At 37.9% G+C, this 13,637-nt stretch overlaps 1 protein-coding gene across 2 annotated transcripts in view; it reads left to right on the top strand.

The window, feature by feature from the left end:
- Positions 1-10,996, top strand: part of PARVA (parvin alpha) — a 65,463-nt gene extending 54,467 nt beyond the window's left edge. For both annotated transcript variants that reach the window (XM_051803845.1, XM_051803846.1), the window contains exons 11-13: positions 1,661-1,762; positions 2,555-2,627; positions 6,015-10,996. In XM_051803845.1, coding sequence (XP_051659805.1) covers positions 1,661-1,762; positions 2,555-2,627; positions 6,015-6,091 — 252 coding nt within the window. In that variant the 3' untranslated portion in view covers positions 6,092-10,996. The remainder of the gene's footprint in view (positions 1-1,660; positions 1,763-2,554; positions 2,628-6,014) is intronic.
- Positions 10,997-13,637: the final 2,641 nt, after the last annotated feature.

The following is a 13,637-nucleotide window of genomic DNA, read 5'->3' on the forward strand; positions in this document are numbered from 1 at the left end:
TGGTTGAGCTCTAAGTTGTTATTTCAGCATGAAACCCTTCATTTCTAAATATGCTTATATGAGGAACATCCTCACCAATTAAGCATCTAAACCAACTTTTTACTTTCACTAGCATAAAAATTAATTAGCAAATGCTACCCTTTGGGTGCTGCCAAGTGCTGTAAGGAGAACCTGCTTGTTTTGGTCAGGAGAGAACTCTGTTTGCTTGGTTTGATCCAACGTCAGGCTGAGCAGTTGTTTCCTGCCTACCTTTCCACAAGCACGTGGTCACATGGGATTACAATGGCTCTATTCAGTGAGATACATTCTCCAAAGTAAAGCTACTCAAGTGTACAGGCAGCTGTACAGCTGGGCTGCAGGCTTGATTGCACCACGGAAATAATGTGGTGCGTGCTCTTCTTTCTTGTCCTCAGCTGCTAAATTGGCTGAAAAGGAGCTAAAAGAAAAGCTTAATCCTGCTGTATTAATACCTCCCCAATTGCAGCAGTTATCATAAGAAAATTACGGGGTCAGGCAGGAAGGGGTGGTATCTGCACTATCAAAAAAGCCCAGGCGTCTTCAGGTCAGGCTTTATTTTATGTCTTGATTCATGTTATTAACAGTCTCCACTTTATTTAAATAGCTATCAATCTGATAGAGATTTTTTCAAAGGTAAAATCAAGATTTAGATGGAAATGATGTGTAAAGGCTTTCAAAAGGGTATTCCCTATACCTGCTTATCGTATCGTTTACTTTGGGGGAAAATGTATTATTCAAATGTACCTAGAAACTCCTTAAGCATTTATGCAATGCAGTATTCCCTAAGATGAGAAGACTGTGTTTCTACCAGTTGGAAGAAAATTTCCTTACCTCAGGAAAGTGATGGGTTGCTTCAGATAACTCAGTTTGAGTGTGGAGATACCTCAGTGCACTAACAGACCTGATGTCACAGGGGTAGAATTGAGAGGCCTTTGACAAAACCATGAAACATAAAATGTTTTGGGTTGGAAGGGACACATTCCACGAGACCAGGTTTCTCCAGGCTCCGTCCAGCCTTGCCCAGTTCCAGGGATGGGGCATCCACAACTTCTTAGGGCAACCTGTTCACAATGCCTCACTGTCCACACAGTAAAGAATTTCTTCCTAATATCTAATCTAAACCTGCTCTCCCTCAGCTTAAAACCATTCCCCCCTTGTCCTGTCACTACATGCCCTTGTGAAAAGTCCCTCTCCAACTCTCTTGTAGTCCCTTTAGGCACTGGAAGGTGCTACAAAGGTCTCCCTGGAGCCTTCTCTTCTCCAGGCTGAACAATCCCAGCTCTCTCAGCCTGTCTTCACAGGAGAGGTGCTCCAGCCCTCTGATCATCTTCGTGGCCTCCTCTGGACTCGCTCCAACAGGTCCATGTCCTTCTTATGGATGTTGCTATTTTTTTAGATAGAAATGAACATATATCATAGCAATTAGATATCTTCCTCTGTAATTACAGACACTTAAAATTAGACATAACAGAACTAATTAAATAGCATCAAAGAAGTGAGACGACATCTTTTAGATGCAATTTACAATATTTGTTTTAGTAGTTTGTTGACAGTTCTGCATTAGAAAATATATATCTTGTTCATTAAGAAAAGCAGTGAGATATTTTTTCAGGAAATGTACTGAGAAATGTCTTTTTTACAGTTTGCAGACGGTGTGTACTTAGTCCTCCTAATGGGTCTCCTAGAAGGCTATTTTGTTCCCCTGCACAGCTTTTTCTTGACTCCTGATAGTTTTGAACAAAAGGTAATTAGATTGTATTTTTCTGTTAAAAACAAACAAACATATAAACATGTCTAGTTTTACAAGGATGGCATAAATTTTTCCACATAAGTTTGATGTTGATAGTTGAAAGAAAGGACTGTACTGGTAACCATTTCCAAGCGTTTAAAAAGTCTCGGTATAAATACTTATCTGGAATAAAACAGAAAATTATATTAATGATGGTGTGGTTAGCAAGTACTAACAGATTTTGGCAGCCACTGTGTGATGCTGTCATTGAACGAGACTTACTGTTCATTAAGTGCATATAGGGTTACATACAAGAATTGATGACAGAACTGATTTTTTTTTTTTTATGCCCAAAATCCAAGACACATTTAATGTTTGAAAAGTTTAATGGGTTTTGGAAGCATAAAGGCATATATGTACAATGTGTCAATTTGAGACCAACCATTACCTCAGTGTCTGTTGCTATCCAGGCAGTTCAGCTGTCTGTTCAAGACAAGAGCACTTCATGGGCCATCATGTTCCAATTTTTATACTTGAGGGAGGTGGGCTATTCTTACTTGTAAGTAGTTTTTCTATGGGTAATGTTAGTTTGTATGTTATCTTTCAATTAATTTTATATTTCTGAAATCGCCATCAGCCTAAAACACCAAAACAATGGATTGTCTGGATTCCATGAACCAAATCTTCTGTTCATAAATGAAGCCCTGACTGGTTTTTCCTTCTGCACCTTTAAATAGATCTTGTTTTGAACATTTGTAGTATAAAATATAAAGTTCACAATAGTGACTACCTTCATTATATTACTAGGTCCTCAACGTATCCTTTGCATTTGAGCTAATGCAAGATGGTGGATTGGAAAAACCAAAGCCAAGACCAGAAGGTATCTATTCTACCTTTTTTGTATCTCCTTAAAAATTTGCATTGGGTCCAGATGCTACAGGGGTATGGAATGGCTAAGTGAAGGTTAAAACATTAATCAAAGAGCAAAAGGCAAGATACGTTTTGAGCTGCTCGAGTAACTCTGTATTTTAAATGGCTGATAGATACACTTTTTCAAATTCTGCAGCAGTTCCTTTCTTCAGTGGCCTGGGTAAAATTTGTATGACCACATATATGCAGTAATTTTCAAATATTCACTGAAAGGAAAAGAATACAGGTGTGAATGGTGTCACTATCAGATATGAATTGCTACAATTGCTTCGTTTTCCCCCATACCATATCTTCATACTAAACCTCAAGTATTCCAATGTAATTTACAAGATTTTCACAAAAGAGGGAGATGTGGAAGAAGTTGTTCACATAACTGCCTTTGAATGCAGAACCTAATAGTGCATATTTAAATTAGGCACAGAGTTGGAGACTGAAAGTAAAACATGTCTTCGAGGAGGATAAAGGTTTTGCTGCTGGCTTTAGCAGCACCAGTGTTCCACTCCTCTTTGTTCATATAATTACAGTGTTTAAATCCAGCTGTTTGGTCTGGATAGAGAGGCCTTGATTCACCATGGTGTTGATTCACCATATTCTTGTGGCTACTCCCATAAGCAGTTACCACTTCTTACCATGCAGAAGCTGGACATGCAGCTTCTGTTCCACTCTTCCTAACCTGATAGCTGGGTTTCTGCTGGTTGCCCACCATAATAATTAATACATAAATGTGTGTTTTCAAGACCAGTTGCAGATTCACATTATATAGTGCTCACAGTCTTTTCCTGCTGTAATACTGGATTGTCATTCCCCAAGGAACTGATATGATCTGTTGCTTCTAATAGTAAGAACTCTCTGGAGATTCAGGCAAATGTTGCCGAATCAGATTCTGCTCCATTCTACTTATTTTCCATCCCTCCCAGCTCCTGGGAGCAGCAGGCATATGCACACACACAAAATGATGCATCTCAGTGTCAAGCCTTTGCTACCTGTGCATTAAATCTGGACCTAGCCAGCCTATTTTTTTACTTCTTTTGATTGTCTGAACTCTTATCCACAATCACGCTTAACTAAATGACTGGTGAGTATATCACACACCTTTATGTTTGAAATAGTCAAAAGGGAGAAGGGGGAAACAGTGAAATCTAGGGATCCAAGTAAAACAGAGAGTATCTGTGATCCCTTACTCCCCATGGAGGTTTAAAATTCTTATGGCATTTAATTTTTCAGGTATTTATTGCTCTAGGGGACAGCTAATTTTTCCAGTATAAATCAAGCCATAAGGATATTTCAGCATATATAAGACATTTCTTGTGCAATTATTGAAATGCTTAATATGAAACTTCCTGCCCAATGTGAATGGAAAAACACATCTGTTTTATGTGTTGTTACATTGGGCACAATGCCTGTACTTAAAATTTCCAGTGAGCAAGAGTATTGAAAAGGATCTTACCCTAAATGTGTACACTAAATTCTCTTTAAATTCCTACACTGTTTCTTTGAGGTTCTTGAGGAAAAAATATGCTGAAAAGTGCTTTAGAATATGAAAAACATATTTAGTGGAAAAAAGAATGCAGTTAAATAAATGAGTATAAAACCCAATGATTTTTATGGGGTCAACAGTTTATTTGGGTTATTTGCAATATAATTGAAAAGGTATTAAAAAGCTTTCTGTGACCTTTTACTTTAAAAATGGCTGGAACATTAATCTACTGAGTCTATAACGAATTCATTTGCAGTCTGAGCTTTTTCAGATTAGTTCTTGAAATGTGTACATCGAAGCCAAACTCAAGCTTCTCTTTTTGAAACTTGCAACCAGTAAAATGTTGTACATGCCAGTCAAACACATGAAGCAATGGAAATAACTCATCTTTCTTTGGGAGCGTGCTTCTTTCAGTTTGGGCCTTTCTGTGCCATTCTGTTGTGGTGGTGGAGTCTCCTGGTATCTTTGCAAAGACCTAACAAAGTTATGTCTTTATTAATTTGGAGGTGTATTAGGAAAAAAAGGTGTTATGCACCTTGCTCCTGGCCTGAAAGAGGAAACTTCCATGTTACATGCAAATGATATTGCAGATTATAACAAGAGGTACCTTTCCTGTAGCTTTTGGCATTTCCTCTTCCTGTTATAACCAAGCATTTTTGATCTGACTTTTTTGAGAGCCACAAAACCATCATGGATGTGGTTTCATGGCCATGCATCAATCTAGGCTTGAGTGTTTTCACCCTTTGTCCGTGGATGTCGGTTTGCCACGTAGCCGATATCTTTGGCCCTTCAAAGTTTGCATACTTTGGGACACCATGTGTAAGTTTGATTGGATTAATTCTTCAAAGGATGAGCCCTTTACATTCCATGAGAAACAGCACTGTAGATACCTACAACAGCAAAACTCTCTAATGATTACCTACACCATTTACCAGGCTTACGTGGAAGTTTTGAAGGTAAGGGGGAGTATCCACAGCATCTGCTATACACCTTCATAGCCAATTCCAAGACCAAAGCCAGGAATTTGAGTTCCTATATGGTCAACAGAAAGAGATAGGACAATACTAATTCTGCTCAGTTCTTTCTGAGGGCAGTTCTAAATCCCTGTTTGAGACTAAATGTTCCTTGCAGCACTAGCGTAGACTGCTGCAGTAGTACTTGTCAGTTTGTTTTATAGATTTCTTGTGAAATAATATTGACTTTCTGAAGAACTTCTCTTTGAAACAGAAGGTATTCATTAGCTTTTTGTTTCATATAAATCCCTTACTTTAGATGTTGAGTTTCTGAGGACTGATTCAGCCGTGTATGTCAGCTAGCTCAAAGAATTTTCAGAATTGTCTTCAAGGAGCACTTGTATACCTAGCTTCCTTAGATCCTTTGGAAAATTTAAACTTGCCTCTAGCTATCTTGCTGAAATTAGGCCTAATAAAGGATGTTGCAGCCCAGAATGTGCTAACTCCTACAGTTCTTACATAAGAGGAGAGTTCCATTGTTTCCTGCCTGATGATTTTTTCAAAATTGTTTCTTTTCAGCCACAGCTGACTGAAGGTTAAGTCATATAAATATATGTAATCCTGGACACACTTTGTCTCAGGGGTATCTAAACCTTGGTTGCATTTCAACATCAGTAGCATTAGCTATTTGTATCCCTAACTAAAAGTGGTTAAAACACCAATTTTTGAGTTGCCAGTTTGAAAATTGTGCTTTATTGATATTTCTGCTCTTTCTTACTATCTGTGTGATCCGGATATTGATCCAAACAAGGGGTGGGATGGGAGTAGAGAATAGGCGCTTTTTTTTTCTGAAAAATATTTTGAGCTAATGAAGTTACTAATTTGTTTTTCCTTGTCTTTTTTCTAGATATTGTAAATTGTGACTTGAAGTCTACACTGAGAGTACTGTACAATTTGTTTACCAAATACAGGAACGTGGAGTGAAGAACTGATTTGGGTTGTAAAGGAGTGTTAACAAAGAAAGCATTGTAATTAGCATATCTTTCATCCATATTCCTCTGCATCTTTATCCTGAAAGGAACTAAACCATTTATCTGAAGAACTTTTAATTGTTTATTCTTGCACTACCATTTTCATAGTAGATTTAAAACTATATAACTTAAAAAGAAAAAAGGGTTGGATGAAAATATTTGAGTATATTCTGGGAGTATTCATGTCTCAATAATAATTGTCTTCATGCTGTTTTTAGTAGGTCAAACAAGAATGAAACAAACCGATTTGGTAACTTTGATTCAAATCAGCCTTTGAAGCCAATCATAGGAAGATTCTGTACTGACTACTTTAATATTTTTTACATATATCTTTTTTGAATCTGGGAAGGGGAAGAATATTTTCTATCCGTGATAAGACAGTTCCATTCTAATTGTGAGAAATTAGAATGGAATTGAGGGAAACACTTAAATACACTTGTTCACATGATGACTAAAAAGAAGAGACTTTACCTGATTAATATATATTTCCAGTGCTATTATTAGGTTTTAATTTTATGGGTACAAACTGAAGTGGCTAGTCATTCCTTCAGACTTATTATAATGTGATACTTTGCTTTAAATCTGTGTTATTGAGCATTCCACAGCAGCACACTTTGCAGCTTGTCACTTGGTTTTGTTCAAGGCAGAGATCTTTTTTGCAAAGAACACATTTCAGGAAGACACACCTGTATAATACAGTTTTTCTATAATATTTGTATTATTACGTAATATTAGAAAGTAGAAGAATGTCTTGGTTTTGTTTTGGTAGTTTAATCACAGGATTATCAGGTTTAGATTTATTGCTAAATAGGATTTAGAATTGTCCTTTGGTTGATTTTATGATGAATGTATTTTGCTGCAGAATGTCCAGCACACACATACAAAAAAAAAAAAAGATTAATTTTCTAGAAATATTCCCATAGTGTTTCAGATACAAAAACACTGCTTTTTGGTCAAAATTACTCCCACCTGCAAAGATTCCGTTACACTGTAAAGTTCTTTGGTGATTTTACATGCCTATAAAGGTTTTTTTAATCTAATAATCACCAAGTATAAGCTGTTTTCTGTTTGTTTTTAGCTTTAACAAAGACACAGAGGAGAAATGGGAGTTGATTTTTCCCTTTGACTGATACCAAGCACCAGTTATTTTTCCGTAAAGAAGCCGATAGAGGCTGCCTGAATCACTTTCTAAACGAAGTGTTCCACTGCAACCACAGGTTCTTGGAATCCTGGGTTACACAATAAGGAAAAAAAAAATCCTTAAGCTGAAGTTCCTAGACAACTGTTCAGAAATCTTTGGGCTGCTTAGTGCAGGAAGGAGACTTGTTAATAGTCATCCAGGTCTGGCAGAACTTGTTTCGGGAAAAGGAAAAGTGATCTGTTGACTCCTGAGTCAGTTCCTTGGAAGAAAGGCGGTGCTGGCAAGAACAGTCATGAACAGTTATATGTTACTTATTATGTAAAGCATGACATATTTTTCAATTTTCCAGGGCTTTTTTTTTTTTTTCTTTTATGTAGAGCTTTCCAGTAGAACATTAGCAAAAAGGGAACTCAAGCAATTGCTTTCTGTCTTTGATAAACACCAACTGATGTTTCATAATAAGGTGATACGAGCTTCTGCTGCAGGGCTACGAAATTATTCTTCTGAGAAGTAAATATCAACTTTTTCAAGGGAAAGTCAGTCAGTGTTCAGTTTAAAGGACAATGCCTGGAGGTTCTATGAATTCAGAAATCGTTACCTGATTGTTATAAGCATTCTAAAGACCTTTGTTAGAATATTTTCTTGCCTCTATATTTCTAACTGAGTTTCTGAAACTAGAGGTACAAAAAATAACAATTATTTGCCTTTTACAGAGAGAAATAACTGGACATTTTGACCTCAGTGAAAATGAACGTGTTTTCATTACAGCTTTAATATCTGAGAAGCTAAAAATTAAGAATTAACCAAACATTTTCTGAACAAACTAAGACAGAACTTCTCATGTACATACCAGCAGCCATTTCAATTTCTTTTAATGTTTAACATGTAAGTTTTTTATTTGCACACCTAGATTTTAGTAATTGTAATAGTTAATTAAAAAATGTATGTTTTTCTGCAGATCATGCTCAGCTAAAACACTTTTACATATCAACAGTGACAAACCATTTTGATTGCCTTTGATTTCAGGAGCACACTATTTTTAAAGAAGGGATTTATATATATGTAAGGTGAACAGTGAAACTCGTTTTTTTGCCTGGACTTGAAAATAAGTATTTCTTGTGCTATATTGGTATAACATTTTTGGAGATTTTGAAGCTTATCAGACTCCATTTTCCATCCTTAAAAACATAATACTGAGACAGAGTGATGAAATCCTCATGCTGAAATGCAATTATGCAGAACCAGAGAAACATTTAAACAACATCCAACCTTTACACAATTACATATCCTATGGTAACAATTTATGTAAATTAAAATCCACTATATAATCGAGAGTGTCCTATGTAAATATAGATCCATGTGATAGTTTTAACACATTCACACAAATAGTATATGCTGCCATGCAGGAGTGGGTCACTGCTTATATTTTTGACAGTGTAGATTTAAATAGCTATCAGATAAATATGAAATCTAATATACAGATTATAACTAATATTTATTGCTCTGATACAGAATATTTTAGAGATATAGAATACTACTGTAGACAGTTTGCTCTTCAGCCATTGGTGTGGGTCAGCCCCTTCCTCCAGGAAAGGGAAGTGTTAAGTTAGCTGGGCCGAATTCTGCCAACGCCTTCATTGCTTTTATTCTTGATACACAGCAGTGTGTACTGATATACTGCTGGATGCAGAATTTTCCTCACTGTTTATATTAAGATAGAAGTTGTTTAAATTTTAGGTCGATCCCAGGTTTATTTATAATTACTTTAAACGATTAAATGGACCCAAGTCAATTGATTTAGCTCGTGTAAGACATGAGCAGCCATCTGGAGAGACCAGTTCCTCTGCTGGTCCCAGAGAGAGCCCCTGTTCTCAGGGCTGCCATCTCAGCACCTCGACTGGATTTCTAAAGCCAGGCAGTGTGAATCCAAGCCACTGCCTGAAGATCTCATGGTGGTATTTGGATCTCATCCACCAGACCAATGTGCTTGTCTGTTGTGCTCTATCACACGAAGGCCCACAGGAAGCTGAGTCCACCAAAACCTGGCAGACTATAAGACTGCCTTGAGTAACAACCAGTAAACATTTCTGCTGCTGGGGCAGCATGAAACTGCCATAAGAACAGCTTTCTGTGCTTCTCTGACTTCTCATTTGTCCATTGCATCCAGCAATATGGTATCCAGTTTTGTTTTGTGGTTAGACATAGCATCTTTTCCCATTGTTGGATCCTGACATGCTCTTCCAACCACACAAAACTTGCTTTACTTTCAAAGAGGAGCTACAGGTTTTTCATAGTGTGTCCATAAGATGTTGTCAAGATAATTACCTAAAATCCTAATATGTTGAAGTCAGCGCCTTTCAGGTTTCTCTCCCAGCTGACTGACATTGAGTTTCCATAAAGAACAGACCCTATAAAAAAGGTATTGAAGGAACTTTTGCATAATTTTACCTAAGACACACTCATAAAGTCCAGAATCGGATTGCTCTGTATTTCTGATGGAATACAAACACACCGAGTTTCTCATTAAATGAGCTGACTGCAGAATATCTAGTTCTTTGCATTTCTTAATCAGTAAGTATCTTCCTGTTACAGGGGGTAGCAGCCCTTGCAGCTACATAGCTCAGGAATTCAAGTGGACCAGCAAGAACTGGGAAAGGTCCTTATCTGCTTCAATTAACTGTGGACCAAGTTGCTGACTGGTGTATCCCGTGTAAACCAGTGGCATTAAACCAACAGAGCCTCTGTTTTACAGAGGGTAACAGTGCTTGGAAATGGTTTACATTCAGGCAGACTGTGTTGATTGAGGTAAACGCTACTTGGATGACTTTTGTTCTTACTTCTTTTCTGCCAGTGTGTTTTTAAATTCATGTTTCAGATCAATTTAGCAGACACCTTGCTGCAAGCAGCAGTGTTGTAAAGCAGAATGGCTTTTAGAAGTAATGGGTTTTATTTCATTAGAGAAAGATATATATGATATTTAATATACTAGATACCAGCTTTAGGTCTAGTTTTTGTTATTCTTGTCTTCCTATCGAAACAACCTTCATAAATGGCCAAGCACCCAAAGAGGAGACAGCGCCTTGAAGACCTCTTGCAAGATTATTTACACTGTTACCTAATAGATTTTTGTCCTTTTACTTTAAGAATTAGTATGGGTTTCATCTTTATAGTCAAAGTACAATGACAGACTGAAGAAATCCTTTGTAAAAAGTTATTATTAGTTTGAATTAGGATATTTTATTTTGATTTATCACATGAAAAATTGAGATTGCATCATCAAAATTCTAAAATTAGGCATACCTCAGCATCCACAGATTTTCCAAAGAGGTTTTGAGTCATTTAACATTTACAAGGGCTAATTTTGTGTATTTTGACAATATTTTGTGGGAGTTTTTTTCTTCAGTAGTGAGATTTTCTTTTTTGTCTAACAATTTAATACTATGTGCTCTGCAACAAGTCCTTGAAATATTTGGTTCTCAACTTCAATATCAAACTAATTGAGAAAAAAGAATATTTGCGAAATTTGCTTAACACGTATCTGAAAAATAATTATTAGTTTAAATTAAGCTGCCTTGCTTTCAACTGCAGAGTTAGTGGCTTTCACAGAATATATATACACTCTGTAAGTAAAAGACACACTCTTTTGATGACTTTTTCCCTGTGCTTTTTCTGAAACCTTTGTTATGATCCACAATAAAATTCGCACCTGAAAATCAACACTGCATGTTGTCATTGGGTCGAAGAATGAGATGTTCAACAAAAAATTAGGAAAGTTGTATGGTTTGTGTTCTCAGAGCTTCCAGACCTCTCTGTGTATCTAACCCATTTCCAGTTAGCTCTTTATGGGTGTACAAGGTGTTTATTATTATGTTCTGTGGGGGCTGGTGACAGCTGGAAGTGGGTTGGCAAAAACAGTCATGTAAACATACACTTGAAATGATTAACAGCAGCAGGTCAGGAAAATGCTGTCTTTGACTCAAAATAGCAAAGTATACCTTTGCTTTAACGTTACTGTGCCGAAAACTTCAGTGGTGATACTGCAGCTGGGCATAATGCAATTTTCTGCGGAGTAATGTTGTTAATTCGAAATCTAACAAAATGTTAGTGAAACGTTAAAATGATTGAAATTAAACTGCCCATTTCAGAAAATAACTGCATTTAGGAAGATTTTGAGATCTGTTTCTTTATAAACCTATTTTTGTTTTGACCCTTTAATGCAGGAGCTTCAATGCAGAACTTGGAACCAGTCCAAAATTTAGGCATCTGAAGTGCTACAGATCGACATTTTTAGCCCCTGAATTACTGGAATGAATCCAGAAGCAGGTGTTTGATCTTTAGGTCTACTTGTAAAGCTGAAACCACCAAGCAGAGCTGCCTAATCAACAGGGAACACTAAAGACAGGGTGAGTTTTAATGACAGTCTTCAATCCCAGTCTATTACTCAGGGCTGGAAAGAAGTACCTCTGTCTCCTTAGGATCCACATTCATAACCTCCACCATATGCCCTTACAGCTTTTGTCCTGAATTTTATGGATTTTGTCCTGAAGAGCAAGTAGACTTGCTCTTCTTCAAACATTGCAGTACAACAAAAAGGTCATGGTCTGGCTTCCTCAATTTTTTCATCGCTATTCACACAGAAGGTAAAAGATTTGGGTTTAATGCCCTTCTGCACCTGCGGGAGTGACTTCTCTGCCTTTTTAGAAACCTGCAGTATGAATTTAAGGTGATATGCTTTTTTTAGTGTTGTTGGAGGGGCACTGTTGCCACCTATGCTGAAGTTGTAACTGTGTATAAAGTAATTCCACATTAACTGAGAGAAGAATACAGCAGAAGAGGGAGCATAGCTGATGATTAAGCTGTTGAAAAGGTAGAAGGGGATTCGGGGGAAGAACCTGTCTTCTGGGCCTCCTGTAAGGCCAGCTTCTATATTTTAGTCAATCAAAATTCCAAAACACATTTTGAAGAGGAAACGGAGTAACATCACCTCTGTTTCAATGCAAAGTTCCTGCTGAACTTGGGTCACTTTCACTCCTCTCTCCCAGGACTCACAACTGCCCCAAGAGAAGGTATTCCTACCCCACACAGCCTGCAGCCTGAGTTAGGTTTACATTTCCTCAGGCAGAGCAGATAATAGTTTCCTCCCCTGCTTCCTACCTGTTCTCCAGCCATTAGGTGAGCTCAGGTGGGAAGGTGAGCACCGTATGATCTACAAGCTGTGTTTTAGGAAAATTACAGACACCACTGCATTTTGTTTGTAAAACCAGCTGGGGTTTGTTGGGACCTCCCTGAGCACAAGTACTGGATTGATGCCACCTCTCATTTTTGGATCCCAGCCAGATTACAGCTAGAACTACTCAGTCCCGTTGGGACTGGGTCAGCCTTGAACATGTGCAGGCATAACATGCGAGGGACTTTACAACTGAAAATCGAGGGTGAAATTTAGATGGCTTCAGGGAGAGGTGGTGCAGCCTTGGTGCCTGCATTCTGTGCAAAGAGCAGAAAATCTGCCTGGGGCCATATTCCTCACGTGGGCTGGGGAGGGAAGACAGGAAGAGCATCTTCTTCTTCTGACATCTCCGTGATGTGGCAGCTGCACAGGCTGTTCTCTACTTGGCTCAGTTTAATTTTATTGGGAATAAGCATGAAAACATGTTTTAACTGTTCCTCCTTCTCCTGGATGTTTGCACTGTTCCAGTTAGGTGAAAATTAATACTAAACTAGCATGTTGAGGCTCTACAGTCTTCAGCTGTGACTAATCAGCACCTTCCACTTCTCAGGGCTTTTGATGCTGGGAGGAATGAATGGTGCTGACTGTAGTCATGTCTCTGAGTGATTAGTCCATTGGATCACATGCCAAATTTATAACTGTTATATTAGATGAACAGATGAGGGCTATTAAGTTACATGCAGAGGGGCTGAAGGGACAATGTCGTGACCAGAATTTCATATTTTATTTGGTTGGGGTTTTTTGTTGTTGTTGGGTGGCAGTACTTAGGTGAGGGGGCAACCCCCCCGGGGCAGTCTGAAGGTAGCAAATGCTGAGGACTGTAGCCTCAATCCAGCAAAACACTGATTTAGCTTTAAATATGTGAGGAAAGTCCTTATGGTTTCTTTAAATCTGTTTTACCTAGACACGGATAAATATCCGTGTCACCGTGGGAAGCCTCAGTCACATTTACACTGAGGCCTGTGTTGTATTGTCTTCACATCCCAGCACAGCCCTATATAATTACACCCACGAAATCATTACTTTTAAGGCCTGCTTTCCTCAAAGGATCCCTTACAAAATAGCTCCCTTTGCAAAATAGCTCACAAAATCCCTGCAGTTCTTGTCCTCTGTGGCATTCATTAAGAGTTT

This window comes from Manacus candei, unplaced genomic scaffold, assembly GCF_025592945.1.
Source record: "Manacus candei isolate 608988 ecotype Guabito, Panama unplaced genomic scaffold, ASM2559294v1 h1tg000060l, whole genome shotgun sequence".
NCBI classification, from domain to species: Eukaryota; Metazoa; Chordata; class Aves; order Passeriformes; family Pipridae; genus Manacus; species Manacus candei.